At 41.2% G+C, this 20,223-nt stretch overlaps 1 protein-coding gene across 3 annotated transcripts; it reads right to left on the bottom strand.

Moving 5' to 3' along the window:
- Positions 1-807: 807 nt before the first annotated feature.
- Positions 808-10,344, bottom strand: LOC127757179 (uncharacterized). Of its 3 annotated transcripts, XR_008013384.1 has the most exons (5): positions 10,081-10,344; positions 9,593-9,685; positions 2,590-3,888; positions 1,530-2,167; positions 808-1,086 (listed from the first exon to the last, which is right to left on the bottom strand). XR_008013384.1 is itself a non-coding variant. In XM_052282627.1 (3 exons), the coding sequence occupies exons 2-3, from the start codon at positions 9,676-9,678 to the stop codon at positions 3,165-3,167; spliced, it is 810 nt and encodes a 269-aa protein (XP_052138587.1). In that variant the 5' UTR covers positions 9,679-9,685; positions 10,081-10,341; the 3' UTR covers positions 2,487-3,164. The 3 variants fall into 3 exon arrangements, 1 of the variants encoding a protein (XP_052138587.1); XR_008013383.1 differs by lacking the exon at positions 808-1,086 and having other exon boundaries at positions 1,409-2,167; positions 10,081-10,341; XM_052282627.1 differs by lacking the exons at positions 808-1,086; positions 1,530-2,167 and having other exon boundaries at positions 2,487-3,888; positions 10,081-10,341.
- Between the last annotated feature and the right edge of the window lie 9,879 nt (positions 10,345-20,223).

The following is a 20,223-nucleotide window of genomic DNA, read 5'->3' as shown; positions in this document are numbered from 1 at the left end:
AACAAATATGCAAAACTAGACAGTATAACATGAACAAATATACAAAAACTAGACAGTATAACATGAACAAATATACAAAAACCTTATTGCCGCCTGCCCTACGAGGCGAGGCGAGCGAGCGCGCGTGTTCCCTTCTTCTCTCCACCTCATGCTTCAAGTGGCTAGGAGCGCGCATCCTCCCCCTCTCCTAGAATAAGTAAGGTGGTACTAAACTCCCCATGCATACATCCTATGAGGTGGGCTTTTGTGATTTTCTAAAGAATTAATTTTCAAGTGAGCTCCAACATAAATAGTTTACCATTAGGTTGCCAAAAGTCATCGGGAATGTTGCTTGAACCCATCGCTGCTAAAGTAGATCATTCCCTGATAAGCACACGCCAAAAAAGGGCCAGTGATACAAGGAGATAAAGAGGGATAAAAAGAAAGCTGCGTTGCGAACCAGAGCAAGGATATCTCTAATCTCTTCACAAAAACAAGAGCAAAGGCTAACTAGAGATGACTTCAAGTTTAGCCTGAAGCTGTCTGACCAATGAGTGCAAAAAAAAAAAAAGATTCTTAACTCAATGGAAACAGGATGGTGATCAAAATCAACCGTTCGAAAATTTACTGTTGATATGGTATTCCATAATGGCAAAAAAGTGCATCCATTGGCCGCATCTCAAATGGTCTAAGCAAGAAAATGTAAGGGGTGGAAATCACTGAAGAAACAAATTTAGAATTTTTTTTTTTTGAAGATATCTTCAGCACAAAGGTGCCCACACTGCCATTTGCACATGGGTGGTTGCAATAAACCCAGCATGAGACCAATTTACACAAGTTCTTCCGAAATTCCAATTCTAGCTAGTTTCGAACCAGCATAAATATACATGAGTGTGATACACTTGACGGTATTCAGTAGGAAGGAAACATTGTTCAAACTTGAGAATTTCAGATGTTAGGCAATACAGAAGACTGGCCTGTAGTGCTGCTTATTATGGTGAACCAACATAAATTTGCCCATGGCCTTGGGGTAATTTCAACCTCAAAGATTTGAACAGACTCTTTGGCTCGGGAGGAATCAGGAGGAAGCAGTGTAGCGGAAAATACCTGGAAAGTTGCAAAATTTAGATTGACTTATATCTGAAATAAGGCCTGTCTGAATTGAGCAGTCTGTCTGAATGAAAGGGAAGAAGAACAGGAAATTGTGGAATGGTGAATAGTACACTGACGAAATGAGCATATTAGGTCATGAGTTTTGAATTTGTCTATGTAAACTATCGGGAAAAGCCAAAGTTGTAAACCATTTCCATTATTAAAAAAAATGAGATTGGTATAGGAGATGGATATTTTAGTCAAATTTATTTTTAATGCATATTTGTGATCAAGGAAATTGCCAGTGTCACCATATAAGATAAGTTATTTCTAATGATTGCGAAGGATCAAGATTTACGGCCTTTGATACAGATAATTATGTCAATTGTTCTACAGAACTAAGTTCTGATAAGTGCAGCATTGGGGCATAGCCACATAGGCACATATATAGGGCGTACCGTCAACATTTCATACCCCAAGTACCTCACCACACAACCACTATTATTTCTGGGCATTCCATTGAGAATGAAGTATTTTGGATTTGCCACAGGATAGTCCCATATGAGAAGTTCTCCTTTCATAACATAAAGATAGGCATAGGAGCCATCGGGATCGAGCTCTAGACATTGAGTTCTCTGGAAGGAGAAGAATTTCGAAACGTCAATTTTACTCATCTTCATTGTATCTTCTGTCCCAATCGATATTCCCCAGACTGCCGCTTGGTCATCAGTTGTAGCAGAGTCTAGCTTGTCACCTGCACACTGTTTGACCTGCCGATCTAGCATAACCACAGTAATGTTGTTGTGGTACACTTTGGCCATATGTCCCACTTCATCATCTGCCGGTTGACATAATATTGGCAGCATGCCTCTAGATCAATGTTGATGTCTATCTCCATGCAACTAATTGTCATGTTCTCTTCCTGGTATATTGCAATGGTTAACTTCTCGTCATTATTCGGTGTCCTCTACGTTTCCTCTTTCTGTTATTTTTTTGCACTTAATTAAATCATGATTATATAGAACATATCCATCGAGTGTGGAGGGCTGCAAGATCAGTTTAATCTGGGGTTTAGAGCGTGTCAGTTAATTTGATCCTGCAACCAACAAGAAACAAAGAAACCAAAGTTAAATCTATAAACGATAGCTGATCGGCTGGATTAGAGCATCTCCAGCAGTAGCCCCTACTTTCGAGTCCCTAAAAGTTAAATGGGGGCTGCCCTCAATGTTTTAGGACCCTAAATATATCTTTATGTCTAGCAGTAGCCTCCATATCTTAGCCCCTATTTCTTTTTCTCTTTTATTTTAGTATAGACTTTATATTTATATCTAGTTTAACACATAGTAATTTAAACATAAATAATTCTAGCGCATGGAATTCAACCATATTCAAATTTGCAATTTCAAACACCATGATTCAAAATTGAATTCAAAATTTTCAAACATGAAAATGATATATCCTAGAAGCAAATATTGAACATAACCCACACATGATAGAAAATGCAATCAAACAAACTACCGAGCACCATGAAGCGTCCACAAATGTTCCACAAGATCATCTCGAAGTTGCTCATGTACCCGTCGGTCTTCAATTTCTTTATGTATCTGTAGAAATTTCTCTAACACAGGTTTATTACGTCGTTGGTATTCCTCCTTCCTCAACACCTCACTGTCCTCCTGATCATAGTCAAAATCTACATCTTCATCTCGCTCATTGTCAATGATCATGTTGTGCATGATTACACAAGCTATCATTATGTACCATAGGGTCTCTGTATCCCAAAATCTAGCATGACCCCTCACCATTGCAAAGCGGGCTTGTAGAACACCAAATGCTCTTTCAACATCCTTTCTCACTCCTTGAACTTTTGCATAATGTATTCTCTTGTTACCTTGTGGATTAGAAATGGTCTTCACAAAAGTGGCCCAAGAAGGGTATATGCCATCAGCAAGATAGTAACCCATGGTGTATTTATTTCCATTCACCATAAACTCCAACTCTGGAGCTGTCCCTGATGTAAGCCTTTGAAAGAGTGGTGATCTCTGTAGTACATTGATATCATTAAGAGAACCTGGTAGTCCAAAGAAGGAATGCTAAATCCACAAATCTTTAGATGCAACAGCTTCAAGAATCATGGTTGGCCCATCCACATGCCCTGAGTATTGTCCTTTCCAGCCTGTTGGGCAATTCTTCCACCTCCAATGCATACAATCAATACAACATAGCATCCCTGGGAACCTCCTTGGAGTGTTTATAGCCATCAACCTTGCAGTGTCCTCAGCAGTTGGTGCCCTCAAGTATTGATCAGCAAACACATCCACCACAGCCTTGACAAAGTGCTTGAAAGCTTCTATCATGGTGCTCTCTGAAATCCTCACGACTTCATCAAGACTATCGGCTGGAATATCGTATGCAAGCATGCGAATTGCATCATACACCTTCTGCAATGCAGTGGCACCAAGAAGACCCACTGCATTTGGACTCTGCCTGAAGTAGTCATCATGAGCCTCCACACTAGCCACGATGCGCAAGAAGAGCTCCCTTGACATTCTGAACCTCCTCCTAAATAATTTTGCACTATATATAGGAGGATCTGCAAAATAATCAGCCACTATGCGTAAATTACTAGCAAACCTGTCCCTATGAATTGTCTCACGACCTGGGACTGAACCACGACGCTTTCTTTTGGTCCTCTTATGCTCTATGTCTGTAAGAAGAGCAGCTACAATGTAGTAGTCATCATCGTCAGACAACTCCTCCTGATCCCACCAATCGGTAATGAGATCATCGTCGTCGTAGAAGTCCATGTAAAAAACACTGCCATCACAGGATCATAAAATTAATAAGAAAATTTAGAGCATATGCACACATCCAACTACACATACACGGTACAGAGTATACCCCATATACAGTATGCAACATTCAATCTATGAAAAGCAGTGGAATCGTACTAGTACAGTACCACTTACTCCTGTATATATATATATGGTTCTAATCGATCCATTGCAACAATTGTACAGTGCTACTAAGTATAAGGCTGTGTTTAGTTCAGACCAAAGTTTGGAATTTGGTTGAAATTGGAGACGATGTGACTGAAAAGTTGTGTATGTATGAAAGGTTTGATGTGATGGAAAGTTGGAAGTTTGGAAAAAAACTTTGGAACTAAACAAGGCCTAAATACAGTGATATATTCACCGTGCTTAGATCCAAAGTTTTTCTTCAAACTTCCAACTTTTCTATCACATCAAAACTTTCTTACACACATAAACTTCCAACTTTTTCGTCACATCGTTTCAATTTCAACTAAACTTCTAATTTTAGTGTGAACTAAACACAACCATTACTAGCTGAGAATTTAGATTTTTCTTGCCGACAAAGTCCACTACAATTCTCCAAAAAAAACATTAAAAACAAGTCAGTCTCCACCAGAACCATCTACCACCACATGTCCACAGGTGTCAAGAACAGAGTTATTCAGAAAATTGATTAGTACTCTACCACTGAACCCCCGCACCACATGACCTACTTAGAGTTTCTCCAGAAAAATCAATGGGGGCAGGAAGCCAGCGTGGGGGCAGACGGCGTGCAGGTGGGCGACGTGTGTGCGGGAAGCCTCGGAGGGCACGCGACGGCCGGCGTGTGGCCAGGCAGATGGCGGGAGATCGGCGGCCGGGCATGCGCATGGACTGCCGCCGAAGGCCTTGAGAACGACGGGCAGGAAAGGTATGGAAAAGTCTTACCTTTCTGGGGCAGTCTTGACGAAGGTGCTGGGAATTCGTCGGTGCTCGCCGGAGAAGATCCGTCGTCGCAGCCGTGCGGGAATAACAAGAAAATGCGCGAAGCAAAATTATATCCGCGCCAAAAAAAAATGACGATGGGGGCGTGCTCCGGAGCCCCTAGGACTGGGGCCTTCGGGGGAGGATTTGAGGGCCTCCACACTTTGGGGGCTGTAGTAGGGTCCCTATTGGATCTAGTTTTTTTATCTTAACTCTCAAAAATTGAATAGGGGCTGGATTTGAGGTCCCTGCTGGAGATGCTCTTACCGATGGGCGATGACATATCATCTGAGAACAAGCCGATGCGGTATGTTTTGGATTGGTAGTGATGTCTATAGTAAATAAAAGGCTAAGTGTACTTTATCGGCTATAGATATTAACAGTATATAATCTATACTTCAAAATATGTTTAAACTAAGTGATCGGGATTGATCGGACAGCCACCGAGACAATATAAATCACTTATTTCTAAAAGTACATCAAAGTAAAGATTATATAAGTTCTTGTCATAGCCGGTAGGTAAATATAGTGTGTATCGGCTAATACCTAAATAGACCGATATCAAGCTTAATATATTTCACCTTAGTTATATCTAAATATAAAGGGCAGGTTTAGCATATCAAGTAAATCAATGAAGGACGAGATAGCTAAACAGGTAAGACCGGTTGAAACTCCGATGCTATCTTTATTAACAATCATGAAGCAAACTAGAGATTATGGTTCTAAATATTACTTAATAGATCAAACTTAACTGATGCAGCATTAAGCATAAAGAGAAACATAAGATCTAATAAACAAGCCAATGAAAGCTTTTTCAAGATTATAGATATACTATATAATCTAAACCGATGATATTATCTAATTCTATCAACCAATCTCTATGATAGAGGCTAGCCGACAAGATTAGATAGTAGCAACAATCTAGATTATATAGCATATATAATAACTTGGCGATTCACATAAACAAGATTAGAGTGTCATAAAGATGTAAGCACTAATCCCAATAATGTAAGCCGCCATAACAAGCTTTCCCTCTTGTTGGAGATCGTAACCGATGCAGTCCAACTCGAAAGTAAAAACTCATCGAAACAATGAAAAGTAGAAAAGGTGGTGATGCGCCGAAGGTGTATTGAACTGGTGTTAATTATTTACAAGGTCCCGGACATCTATTTATACCCAAAATACATAATATGTCCACATCGGACACGACTCCACTTATTACAACTCTAAAATACGAACAAGTCCCTTGGGCGGACTCTTACCGAAAATATCTATAAGGAAACTACTAAAATATCTTAATTAATATATACAATTGCCATCTTCGGACACAATTCATTCCGACAATGATTCTAAGATCACTTTGCCGAAATCGGCTATATCGGCTTCTCCCTATCCGATTCGGTATCAACTGATGCAGACTGCAGCCGACGCGTTCTCTGTTTTCGAGAATAACGAACTCTCCAAATCTGCTTCGACTTTGACTCCAAATTCGATCTATGATTTAGCAAATTTGGTTGTTAATAGGCCCATGTGCGAAATGTAAAATGGGAGCCCTAAAATTTTGTTAGCTAATTTCTTACTAGGTCGTTAGCCCTACTTGGGTGAGGCTGTTGGTGGTTCAGGTGAGGGTGCGCACTGCTCCCTTTCTTGATTATGTTTTTCTTTCCCTTCTGAATGAAATGATGCATAAATTCTTGTGGATTCAAGAAAATAAACAAATTAACATCAGAGAATCAAAGAAATGATTAATGAAGTCTCTGGCAATGAAGCATCGATCATTAAGTGAAGATATTCCGTAATAACCAAAAAGAAGTGCATTTTTAGCCTGTTCCCAAATGGTCTGGCCAACAAAATGTAAAAGCTAAAAAAACAAATTTTGAAATTAAATAAGTTCTCGAAGATATCCTCACACAAGGGCGCGCACAGCCGTTTGCACATGGGTGCTTGCAATAAACCCAACATCAGACCCGTTTTCACAATTTCTTCCAATGTTATCTGGGCACTGAACTTGTATAAATATAGTTGAATGTGATAACTTGGCAGTATTCAGTACGAAGGACGCATTGTTGAAACTTGAGAATTTGAGAGAGCTTGGACAATGTACTGCTTTTGGTAAACCAACATAAATTTGTGTATGGAGTAGGTGTAATTTCAACCTCAGAGATTTCAATAGACTCCTAGGCTCTGGAGGGATCAGGAGGAAGCATTTTAGCGCAAGATACACCCAGAGTTACAAAATTTAGCTTGACTTATATCAGAATATGCTATATGCATTTAATTTTCTTAGAGTGCTCTTCAGTGGTCATGGCGTCTGTACTAAGGCCTATCAGAAATCAGAATTGACCAAAAAGGAAATTAAGATGAACGAGCAAAGCGTAGAGAGGTGATTACTAAATTGACAAAATGAGCATATTAGGATATGAGTATGGAATCTGTCTGTGTGACTATATGCGAAAGGCGGATATGCAAACCATTTTCATTATTTAAAAGATGACTTTGGAATAGGAGTTGCATATTTTAGTCATGTTGATTTTCAATGCTTATCTGCGATCAAGGAAATTTCCAGTCTCACCATATAAGAAAATATCCTTCTAATGATTGCAAAGGATCAAGATTTAAGGTATTTGGTACAAATAACATTGCCAATTGGTTCTAGAGAACTAATAAATTCTTATAAGAGCATCATATATATTGGTTCATAGCTACATATATAGCGTGGACTGTCAACATTTGATACTGTTGGTGGTATGGCGTGAGGCCCTTCGACCAAACCTGCCAAAACCATAGCGCCAGTGGGGATTCAAGCCCGAGACATCAAGGTCGGTCAGGGCGAAGCCCCCCCATGGCGAAGACTATGGAACAAGCGACAGCCAGAGGCCTCTTGGGCGAAGGATGTAGGGCGAAGAGTATATGCCGAAGGGAGACGACTTCGCCACAGCAAGTTCGCCCCCTGAGGACCGAAGAAGCCATCCTGGCTCATCAAGCCTAGGGGCAATTGGGCCGATGACCGCCTAACGGCCCATTAGGAGCCCATGAATCTCAATTACACTGTATACCCATGTAAATGTCCCTTTCATAAGGGCAACCATGTAAATTCCCCTGTATAACCTAAACCCTAGTAGTGAAAACCTGTAATGGGGCTATAAATAGTCCCCTACGGTCATGTAATAGGGGGATCCGAAGAAAAATTCTCAATTTAATACACTTTACTTCTTTTCCAACTACTGTTGAGTAACCGCGTCTTTCGACGCATGTAGTTGTCCTTCCGACAACAGCTGCCGCCGACCGTGGGGACCTCTGAGCGAAACCACTGAAAGCGAATGCCACTGAAGAGGGTCGTGAAGGAGAAGGTTACAAGCCGAAAAGAAAGCGAAGCCAGGGGGGAGATGGCCGCCGATGAGGCAGTGGAACCTTCGGCGCCCGTCGCCGAAGATGGAGGGGCACCGTCTGCCTCCGCACCTGCGCCATCACTACCGCCTTCGGCCCCTGCCGCCTCTGGGCAGGTGCCGAACACGGCTGACGTGGCGAAGGCAGCCGCGGCGGCAAGGGCACTCCAGACCAGGGCGGAGATCCTTTCGACAAGCTAGCTGCTGGTGCCCTAAACCGCCCCGTCGCAACCGGCAGCGGCCTCGACGGCACTCGCCGCGGTACAAATCAACCCCGACCCCGAAACACAGGGCGAAGCCGACATGGAAGCTATGCGGCAGAACATGACTCGCCTCCAGGACATGCTTCGGCAGATGCAAGAACAACAACAAGCGTACGAGGCAGCGAGGTGGGCCAAGGCCGCTTCGGCCCCAATCCTCCAGTATTCGGCGTGTTACGTCCCACCCCAAGTCTATCCACAAGCATTGATCCAGCCCCTTCCGGCACAAGCCACGCTGGTGCCAGTGTACTTCACCGGGTAGCCTTCGACCGCGGCAGTACATTCGGCCCCTCACGTGCAGCTGCAAGCTCACCCGGTCGCTGCCCAAGCGCACTCTCAGCCGCCTGGCCAAGTATCACAAGCAATGGCGGAAGGGGCTTCGGCTCTGCAAACACAGCTTCAAGCTTTCCTTCAGCAATTCAACCAACCCCACAACATTTCAAGTACAACCCCTTCGGCCCAGCCGAAGGGGAATCCAGGTCAAGGTTCGGCGCTTGCTAATCCGAACTGACTCCAAGCAGGTAGCAGGTCATGTTGACAAGTCCTTTGAGGCAAAGGAAGAAGGAATGAAGATATATTTGGAGGCTGTTCGGTGTATGGAAAAATGCTTCACTGGCATAACGGTCGAACATTTACCTAGAGGCCAGAACGAGGAAGCAGACGCCTTGGCGAAGTCTGCTGCCTGCGGGGGCCCGCATTCACCGGGCATCTTTTTTGAAGTCCTATAGGCACCAAGTGTGCCCATAGAGAGCCTGGAGGTCATGGCAATTGACCAGGCGGAACTGGGCAAAGATCCAAAAGACTAGCGAACACCATTCGTAAAGTACCTCGAAAGTGGCTGGCTTCCGGAAGATGAAGCAGAAGCAAAATGCCTTCAACTCAGAGCCGCAAAGTACAAGATGGTCTCGGCCCAACTATATCGCTAAGGTGTACGTCAGCCCTTGCTTCGCTGCATCTCTTTCGCTGAAGGCGACGAAATGGCGAAGGAAATACACCAGGGGCTCTGTGGCGCACACCAAGCCGCAAGAACAGTAGCCTCAAAAGTGTTCCGGCACTTAAATCTTAAAAGCAATATCACAAAGTACACAAAGTCCCACACCTGATCACCAGACTGCACACTTGTGTTCGCATGATAGGCTTGAATTTCAACAACGTCAGAAGGTACTTCCATCCCAAGCTTATCATAGACAGCCTGCAATTTTAAAATGTCAAGGTCATGAGTTCTGAAGCAAATAAACCAATTCCTAGAATGTAAAATTTACAAAAGTTGCATATCATAAATAAATAATTGATCCAAATTAAGTAGCAAAACATGCAATGTTGACACTCTAAATGCTTGTATTAACTAAATAAGCTGACAATAAAGATATTAAAAAACTAAATTAAGTAATCATATGTTAATAATCAACTAACATGGGGGATTGGGGGCAATAGATGGTGGATTGGGCGGGGGGGAGGCGAAGGCTGGCGGGGGCATTGGATTTAGGGACGGTGGAGGAGGGATGAGAGGTCGGCTGAGGAGCGGGAGCTGTGGATACGGCGGAGGAGGCAAAAGGGATAGGGCTAGGATGGGGAAGAGAGGAGAACCTGAAGCTGCTCGATCGTCGGTGGCGCTTGAACACCGGCAACGTGGTTGGCGGCACAAGGGCCGATGTGGGGGGCGGTAGCCGCGGCGCTCGAACGGACACAACGGCGGCCGAGCGGTGCTGCGAGGACCACGGCCGTCGACGAGGGGTGGTGGCCGGTGGCGCTCGAGGGGTCCCACCGGTGGACGCCGGCGGAGCTCAAGGGTCACGCGAGCCCTCGAGCAGGCGGCGCTCGTGGTGAATGGTCAATGGGCACAACAGGTTCGATACCTTATCCTTATCCATGTGATTTTACATTTTGGTCCCTCTAGTCCTGGCGCACGTGGGAGAACTCCCGCCAACGAATTTTTTTCCGGCACTGGATGGCGCCAACTTTGCTTTTCGTTCGCGCGTACTCCGTTTTTCTTGTCCCCACTGCAATGTGCCTGACGGGTTCGTGGCTCCGAGAGGATAGCGTGACTTTTTCGTGTCGTGAGTTTGCTTCCGTGAGGGTACGTCAATGTTTTCTGACGCACAGTTCAAGGCCGCTAGGATCAACTTCCGCCATCAGGGGAAGTTGGTTTTCTGGTAGTGCTGGTATGCAGGAAAGAGAGTGTGGTTACTATCTAATCCTGACTCTCACTACAACAAAAACACCCATTAGTGCTGGTTCTTAAGGCCTTATAGGTGCCGGTTTCACGCCCGACACCTTTTGGTCGGCACCTATGATCAAAGTCATTGGTTCCTAGAACCGGCATCTATAATATTATAGGTGCCGGTTTGTCACGTCCTGGAAATCGCCTAATTTAATAATTCATCTTTTAAATCATTTTTAGAAATTAATTTAAAAGCCTACAAGTTAAACTCTAATAATCTAGGAAAAATTTAAACATAAAATTGAGCTAGATAAAATTTTATTAAATACTTTGCTTGTTTATCTATTTTCTAGATTTTTCTGGGAATTATTTGAGCAAGGGAAATATTTTTAATAAATGAAACATCATTTCACGAATTATTTTAATTGAAAAATTCTTTAAAATCCTCCCCTAAGCCGTTGGGCCGTTTTCGGCCCAACATCTCTCTCCCTCGCGCGTGGCCGAGCGGCCCACGCCGGCGCAGTCCAGTCCGAGCCGCCCCTCCTCTCCTCAGCCGCCGACATGTGGGGCCCACATGTCGGGGTTGTCTTCAACCTCCGGCCGGCCGAGCCGAGCCCGAGCCGCCGTCGTTCCCCGCCAAATCCGCCTCAACCGGTCGCCCCCGAGTCTGATTGCTTGAGGGGAAGTCATCTCCTCCTTATCTTCTTCCTTTCCCCTAATGTTTCGGAGATCAATTTTGTCCGGATAAACCAAATCGAATTCGTTTTGAGTTTATCTCTCAACTCTAGATTTTCCCGGCTCGATTCCTCTCGGTTGGAGTCCGATCTCTCTAATCCAAGCCTATAAATAGCATCCCCTAGTCATCCTCTTCCGTTTGTCTCAAGTTCTGAGCTCTATCGTCGCCCGTAGCGCCGCCGCCACGTTGCACTAGCCGCCGCCGTCGCCGGAGCCTTTCCAGCCGCGCCGCCGCTGTAGCCGTAGCCGCCGTTTCCCGTCGCTGCCATCGGGTGTGCGCGGAGGAGGGGTACCCGTGTCGCCCATTCGCAGCCGTCGCAAGCCGCCGGAGAGCCGTTGCCGTCGGGAACCCGAGCCAAGCCGCCATCGGAGCACGTCGCCGGCCGTCGTTCGTCGTTATCCGTCGTGTTTTCTTGTACCGGTGAGTTCGCGTCGTCGTCCTCTACGCGTAGGTGTCCTCGGATAGCCCGGCCGAGATCTCTAGCACCGGTGGTCGCGTGGAGCCGTGCCATGGCCGGCGATGACGTCAGCGATGATGTCATAATCCTTTTTATTTTGTTTTCTTTGTTAGTTGAAAATCGATTAAACTTCGGAAATTCATAACTAAATCATCGTAACTCGGATTCGAGTGGTTCAAGTTGCTAAATTCTTCTAAAATCAAGATCTACATGTTAAAAATATCCACATATACTGTTTATGCTTGTTTTTGTACTGTTTTGTTGATTTTATTTATTTGCTTTAGTTTCCGACGTTCCGGAGGAGAGCGTTTTCGTTGAGGAAGGTTCGGAAGCATTTGAAGAAGCTCAAGGCAAGTCACACAGACCCCAAGAAACCCTTTGAGCATGTTGAACCTATTTAAAGCTAATGTTTTATTTCAACTTATGCATTATTTTAGAATGTCATCGGGTGGTGAGCCTTTCCCAAATTAATTATGGCCAAAGATAAATTTATTTTCCTATGGGTAATAAATTGAATAGCTTGGACCTTATATATTGGTTTGGTTCAACTAAATGCTATATATAGGTATAATTGCTTAGCCATGCTTAGACACATTAGCTCATTAATGGGATTAATCAAATTACATTATTACTTATGGTTATTTAATGGTAGCTCACGATGGTTAATCGTGTTATGATAATTAATTTACACATAAACCTGATTAAAGGTGGGTTGTGAGTACATGGTTTTGAAGGTCGTGCTCATGACAATTAAGGACCGGTTCACGAGCTACTGTTGTGAAACATTTACCGTGCCAACCACAAGCTAGCGTGGGCAATGGCTTTATCTTTTGTATAGCATGATTCATTACGGGGTGCCAGACTGTGAAGCGGCGAGAAGTCCGTGGGGGTCGCTGGGGAGTCCATTGCCTCTGGTTTTGAGAGGGAGATTATGATCCAGGAACGGTACACTGTGGTGAGTTGTGTTGTGTGAGAGGTATTGTCACAGTTCCTTTCCAAGGTACCGTGGTGGTACTGAGGCACATGGTGACATGTTGTGGGATTGTGTCTTGTGGGTACAGTGGTACATCTCTGATCAGAGTAAAACTATTCGAATAGCCGTGCCCGCGGTTATGGGTGGGTCTAACAATGTTTTTCGTGATTAGTCTCACATTACTCATTATTAATGATAATACTGTGATAATTAATTTGACTCCTGGTTTGGAATGGTATATTCCTGGTATGGAGGTTTGATTTGTACAACCGGGGTTAGTTGTTCAAATGTGGTTCGGCCTATGCAACATGGGTGTGTTGTATGGTGATTATTTAATATTGCTTAAATTACTTAACTGTTTTACTATTGTCTCAAAGGTTTATTAAATGCTGTTTATGCAAATGAGTGTTATTATGCCATCCTTTGTTATCCTGTGCACTTTCATATTTGCTGTGTGGCTTGTTGAGTATGTCATATGCTCATTCTTGCAATATTCATTCATTAGAGGAGGAGTACTTCAGTGAAGGTGATGATCAGGAGGATTAGGCTTTGTTCAAGTCGAGTTGCTTGTGGAGTGGAGTCGCCATAGCTGTTTAGTCTTTGTTTTTATTTTCCGCTGCGTAGAATTTTATTCTTTGAGAGGAACTATCCACCTCTGTAATAATTTATTTTGCAAATATTAATTAGCTGTTTGATAGTTCTCTATTATCAATTTGTTATTGTGTGCCTCGGGTGATTCCTGGACGAGGGTTTAATGCACATGTAAGCGTTTGGAATTTTGGATAGAAATTCCGGGCGTGATACGGTTATACATTTAGAACCGACACCTGATTCGTCGGCAGGCAACTCCGTATTCTCTCCATCCATTCCATCACCATGATTATCCACATTGTTATTCTCATCTTCACCATGATTGTCCTGATATGTGTAATTACACATAAAACCCCTTGTTAGGAGATGCTTGTGAACTTGATTTGCAGAAAACTGTCTCTCGTTCATGCAATCAGCGCATGGACAAAGCAAGTGTTCTATCATGCTCAATGATCTAGAACTTCTTGCCCCGATCACGAAGTTGGTTACTCTCCTAGCATACTCCAACATACTGCGCTTCGCAGCATTCATCCCTCCTTGATCCTTTGGCCCAACGAAAATTTTTAAATTAACCGCTAACATTCATCTATCAATTAAATCCATAGATCAATCAAAAATCATTAGAACTAATCTTTTACATCTCAAATGCTCGATGATTTAATACCATAAACATTACTCAAATTGAAAATTAACATTCTCTATATCTATAAATTACCAATCTCTATATCTATTGAAATTCAAATAATAATAATATGTAAGTTACTCAAGGATAAGTCATCATGCTTTCTCAAATCAACATCTCAAAACAAATTAAGATCCAAAATATCAATCCAATTCAACAAGAAAATTTGCAAAAATAGCTAGCACTACCATCTACATTATAAATCTCTTAATATTTTTTATGAAAAAAATACATTGAGAATCACACAAATAAAGAAAAATTACATAGAGAATCAATATAAACTTACCGTTAAGCATGCAAACACATAGATCTGATGTTTTTGTAATTTTTGGGCAAAACCTCCCCCTCCCCCCCTTTGGCTGAGCAAGAAGAAGACCTTAAATCGTGATCGAGAGTGGTGGGGGTGTTATATATAGGCTGCAGGGGTAATAGGTGTCGGTTCGGGTCACAAACCGGCACCTATAGACTTTGCTGATGTCGGCGGAGGAGAATAAGTGCCGGTTCGAGTCACAAACCAACACCTATTAACCTTCCCGGTCTATATGATGCAAAATATAGGTGTCGGTTTGGATAAAATACTGACACCTTTTATATATAGGTGCCAGTTTTTGTGCAAGGCCGCCACCTATATGATTTTTGGGCTGTTGCGGGAGGATTTTTAGTGCCGGTTTTTAGGCAAAACCTGCACCAATTTTCCTCCCCACAAAAACCGACACCAATTAACCGTTACAGGTGTCGGTTTTTTGCTATATCAGCAGGAAATACCTTATAGGTGCTGGTTTTTAGCTAACCGGTACCTTTGGGGCCGACAGCTATCGAGGTTTTTTATAATGTCTTGATGGATGAACGGTAGGTTGATGGCACCTCGTCAAAAAGTAGCATTTATTAGCAAGTACAGTGACGTATGTACGGCTCTCATTATCAAATAGAAATTCAAACACAAATTTTACACCTTAATCATTTCGGAAAGCTTATTTTATAAACAAATCAAAGTTTATTTCTGAATAAACCCTAGGAGCTAGCACTTGGTGTCTTGGTCACGGCCGATGTGCGACAACACGTCGATGACAAAAACACTTTTGCTAACACTGCACAAAGACTGTCTATTCTCACCATGTTCGGTTCGATAAAGGACAAGATTGAACGTCGTACGTTACTGTCAATTCAGTAGACGTGTCTTTCCTCCCTAGTCTATTTATACATTACCTTCATTTTAAATTGAGAATTCAATTTTAAGGTACATCTAGATTAATAATACTAGGATGACATTTTATTACAGCACACTTAAAGTTTATGCAATTTACGGAAGATATAAAAATGTGTCACGGTTAAACACACTAAAAAACTAATAATTTTCTTAATGCCCATAATGAAAAAAGCTTCTGACTGAGGAGAAGTTGAAGATGGAATATAATGTATGCTACCCCAACATCATGTTTGAAGTATGTGGCTCTAGGGGTATTATTGTCTATTCATCGAATTTCTCTTTTCAGTTGAGCTAAAAATATTCTCTAGCAAATTTCCAATCTTCTAGGCTATCTTTTAGCCGTGTTGTGATGTGTATCAGTAAATAATTGCACAAATTTGATATGTCCTAGAGCAAAATTTTTCTATTAGGATATGTCTTATATATCCATCTAGGTTGCTATATTTTAAGGCGAAAGTACTAATAACTTTTTTTAGGAGGAGTAAGGTGCAAAAAGCCAGTAAAAGTAGCTCATTCACTGGTGGAGAAATCGTTTTTAGTCCCGGTTCGTAACCCCCCTATAGTCCTGGTTTTTAAACCGGGACTACGAGTCCGGGACTAAAGATAGGGATCTTTAGTCCCGGTTAAAATACCCGGGACTAAAGATCAATCTTCAGTACCAACCGGGACTAAAGATGGGAGCGGGCAATAGTTTCCTTTTTCATTTGCTTACTATTTAATCTCTAATTTATTTTCTCCCAAATTAGGTGGGATGCATATTCCTAAATCAAACCCTAAAATCAAAGTACCATCCCAAATACACAAATCAATCAATCATATACACTACAGATTATACATCCCAAATCAAAACCCAAATCAAAGAAACATCCCAAATACACAAATCATGTACATCTCAGATCCATACAATGAGATTCCAAAAAAGAAATTATACATCTCAATCCATACAATGAACCACAGATTCTTCATCTCAATCTATACATGGATCACAAATTCTTTGAAAAAAAAAGAAAAAAAACGAAGCAAAGCCGTCGGCCGGCTGAGCCGGCTGCCGTCTCCCCTCCTCCCCGACCGCCGCCGCGCCGCCGTGCGGCCCTCCGTTTCGCCGCGCTGCGCTCCGCCGGCCGGGCCGCCCACCCCCTCCTACTGCACACACGGGATCGAGTTGGGAAGGGGAGTTGGGAAGGGATAGGCAGGAAAAGAGATAAGGAGGAAGGGAAGAGATAAGGATTAGAGATGGAGGGAGAGAGGAGTTGGTGTGGATGAGAAAAGAGTAGATGAGAAAAGAGGATAAGTAATAGGGATTATATAGTACATTTTGATCTTTAATCTCGGTTCATAACATCAACCGGGACTAAAGATCACGTGATCTTTAGTCCCGATTGGTGTTATGAACCGGGATTAAAAATCCGATCTTTACTCCTGGTTCGTAACTCCAACCGGGACTAAAGATCCTGGAGGGGCCTGACAACACCTGACAGCATGTGAACCGGGACTAAAGATCTCGTTCTACTTATAAACCGGGACTAAAAACCATCTTTAGTCCTGGTTTTTACTGCATCCGAGACTATTGTGGTTTTTGGTCGACCGGGCAAAGATGGTTTCTCCACTAGTGATTCCTGTACTCTCAGCCAAACTTTTCATTGTCATTGAAAAGACTAGAATCAGAACAGTCCAAACAGCTTCATTACATATTTAGGGAGTCAGGCCCTTAATTAACTGGAGATTATACAATTCTAACATGGACAACGTCACTGTAAAATGTATCTCTCACCTCCCAATCAATTAGGTCACTGTTGATATAACAAAAAATGTCGTCTCTACCCCCATCCAAGTCACTGTTGATAACGAGATCGTATGTTTGTTTCATTAATTTCTTCTATAATGACAGGGCCGTCCCTAAGAAATTATGATCTGTGAAAAACATATATAAAATGAGTCCATATATATATTGATGATGACAGCTAGAGCTAAAACGAAGATCATCCACCTTTAAGTAGTGGCGGTATGGCTTGATATAAGAAGAATCGGCACACCAACTCATTTTTTCTTACTAATTTAAATGAAAAAAGAAATCATTATTTTTCGATGCACATTCATGACTGTCAATAAGTACAGTTCTTCAAGTAACTATGGTTACGGAGATTATAGTTACCGTATACCCACAGGACATGGCTACCTAACTGGATATGGGGGGTTGACTATGTAAATAGAATGTGTTAGATAAGGACTCGGGTATTATGTTTAATTGTATATTAAGGAAACAACCCGTGGTCTTAGTCGATTATAATTGTAAATATATGAGGAGATCTGAACAGTAAGGAATAGGGTCTCTACCATATAATCCTAGTTCCTCGTGCTATATAAGGAGGGCTAGATTCCTCGTCAGGGGCATAACCACACCTGAGATCATCATATCAATAGCACAATCGGTGGAATATTTCCCCGAACAAGAATAGTGTATTACTTCTCATCCAGAAGGTTTGAACCTGTATAAACCCTTTGTCTCACACCCATCTATTTTTCCTGCTTGTTCGTTGCTCCCTTTAAGTATTGCCAAAATCTAGTTTCGACAATAATCATAGAACAATTAATGTGGGAGTCAAGAAAAACAAAATCTCGTTGTAGCCTAATTCAAAGCAAGTGGCAGTCTCATCTAGCACGTGGCATGGGACAGCCCTGTATAGTGACTAAAGAACCAACACAATAAATATAATAGCAACAAGAGCAAATATATCTCTACAATTATAAAAAATGAAAATGCTTCCGTTAGAATTTTGGTATATCACTCGTGTTTGAATTAATTTTGATTTTATGTTTTGGTTTTAATTTAGTGTTTCGGTTTTCATTTCAAACAAATCGAGATCGTGTTTGAAGGCCTCAGTGTTTGGCTGATACTTCTTCCTATAGGCCAAACTTTAAATTTTAGAACTTAATTTCGAATTCAACGTTTTGATTTTTTTTATCTTACTTTATTTTACGGCATTTGTTTTTGAGTCGTTAAGAACATGTATATGAAAGATTTGCACACAAATAGTCCTTTATTTGGTAATAAGTGATTTGGATAAGTACATGAATAAACGAAACAAATGGGTTGTGATTATTTATCCACCGACACATACGTACAAATTAAATTGGTTTTACCCATTACAACGCACGAGCATCTTTTAATTTTCTCTAAATTTCTTATATAAGTTAATATGGATTTAAATTTTCTTGTGTATATATACATATAAACATTAATATGGATTTAAATTTTCTCCAAATTTCTTATTTTAAATTATAAGTTGGATAGAAAATTTACTAGTATATTATTATTTAAATAACTAGGAAAGATGCCCGCGCTGATGCGCGTGCATTTTGCTTATTGATTATAAAAGAATGCTAAAAGTACTATCTCACCATATTCACTATAACAGACTGTAGATTACCTTTTAATTGTAGCTTCGAAAAAGAAGAATATATATAAACTCATATACGATTATCATCATACTGAAAGCTAAATAATTTTTAATAGATTGAATTGTATTTGTACCGTCAAAATAAGCCTAACACGTCCGGAAACTCTAATGGGTGATCGGGTAGCGGTCGCCCCCCCTCCCCCCTCCCTCCCTCCACGTTTCTTTTTTAGCACCGCATTACTTTCCTATTTTAATAAATTTATACACCTAAAGTTTATACACCTAAAAAAGTTTAGAGACCTAAAATTTATAAATCAAAAGTTTATATATCCGATTCAAATTTAAATTTGAATTCAAATATTTTTTATATATAGTATTTCTATACATCTAAAGTTTATACACCTCAAGTTTATAGACCCAAAGTTTATAAATCAAAAGTTTATATACCCGATTCAAATTTGAATTTGAAATATATCCGATTCAAATTTGAATTTGAATTCAAATATTTTTATTATAGTATTTAGATACATCTAAAGTTTATACACCTAAAGTTTATACATCCAAAGTTTATAAGTCAAAAGTTTACATACCCGATTCAAATTTGAATTTGAATTCAAATATTTTTTTTATATATAGTATTTCTATACATCTAAAGTTTGTACACCTAAAGTTTATAGACCCAAAGTTTATAAGTCAAAAGTTTACATACCCGATTCAAATTTGAATTTGAATTCAAATATTAGTTTATAGACCCAAAGTTTATAAGTCAAAAGTTTACATACCCGTTTCAATTCTGAATTTAAATTTAAATATTTATGGTGTAGTAGGAAGAGGAAAAGCGGAGGAGGAAGGGGGGAGAGGAGGGAGAGACGGAGGTATTAGGGAGGGGCGGGTGATCGCTCCCAGCGATCACCCGCCCATTAGGCGTCCCCTAACACATCATCAATACAATGAAAAGAAATCATGCACACTTCACACATAAGTGTGCATGTATCACTTATGTTTAAAATAATGTATGAATATTCTAAAATACTGTTTTTAGTCGTTAATAGAATAACACCGGTTAAATTATGCATCAATACCCCTCTAATTGAGAAACTGACTATAGCAGTCAGAGCTTTCTTCTCTGATGTCTTTAAATATATGTCCCGCATTAATGTCGTTGTGCCCCTCATGACTGATGTGGAGCACAAATACTTGACGTTTAACACACTCGTAGAGGATAATTTAGAATTAACACACTCATAGAGTATTGCATAGATAAGTAGACCCGCTAAGCCATATTGCTAAGATAGACTTCCACTTGGACAACTCAACTCAGCCATATGCATATCCCTGTGATACTTACGACAACATAGCAATCTCTATTTGTTCATTCTTGGCGTCCTCTAGGGAAGGAAAGAAAGAAGATGGAGGTGATCAAAATAGTTTTTTTTTAAAAAAAATTGAGTCTATTTGTGATAAAAAGTAGACACAATTTTGTTTATACTTAAATTTTAGTGGTATACCTAGAATATTCTCTTTT

This window comes from Oryza glaberrima, chromosome 12, assembly GCF_000147395.1.
Source record: "Oryza glaberrima chromosome 12, OglaRS2, whole genome shotgun sequence".
In the NCBI taxonomy this organism is placed as follows: Eukaryota; Viridiplantae; Streptophyta; class Magnoliopsida; order Poales; family Poaceae; genus Oryza; species Oryza glaberrima.
Note: the sequence above shows the minus strand (reverse complement) of the source record. Positions and strands in the feature narration are given on the sequence as shown.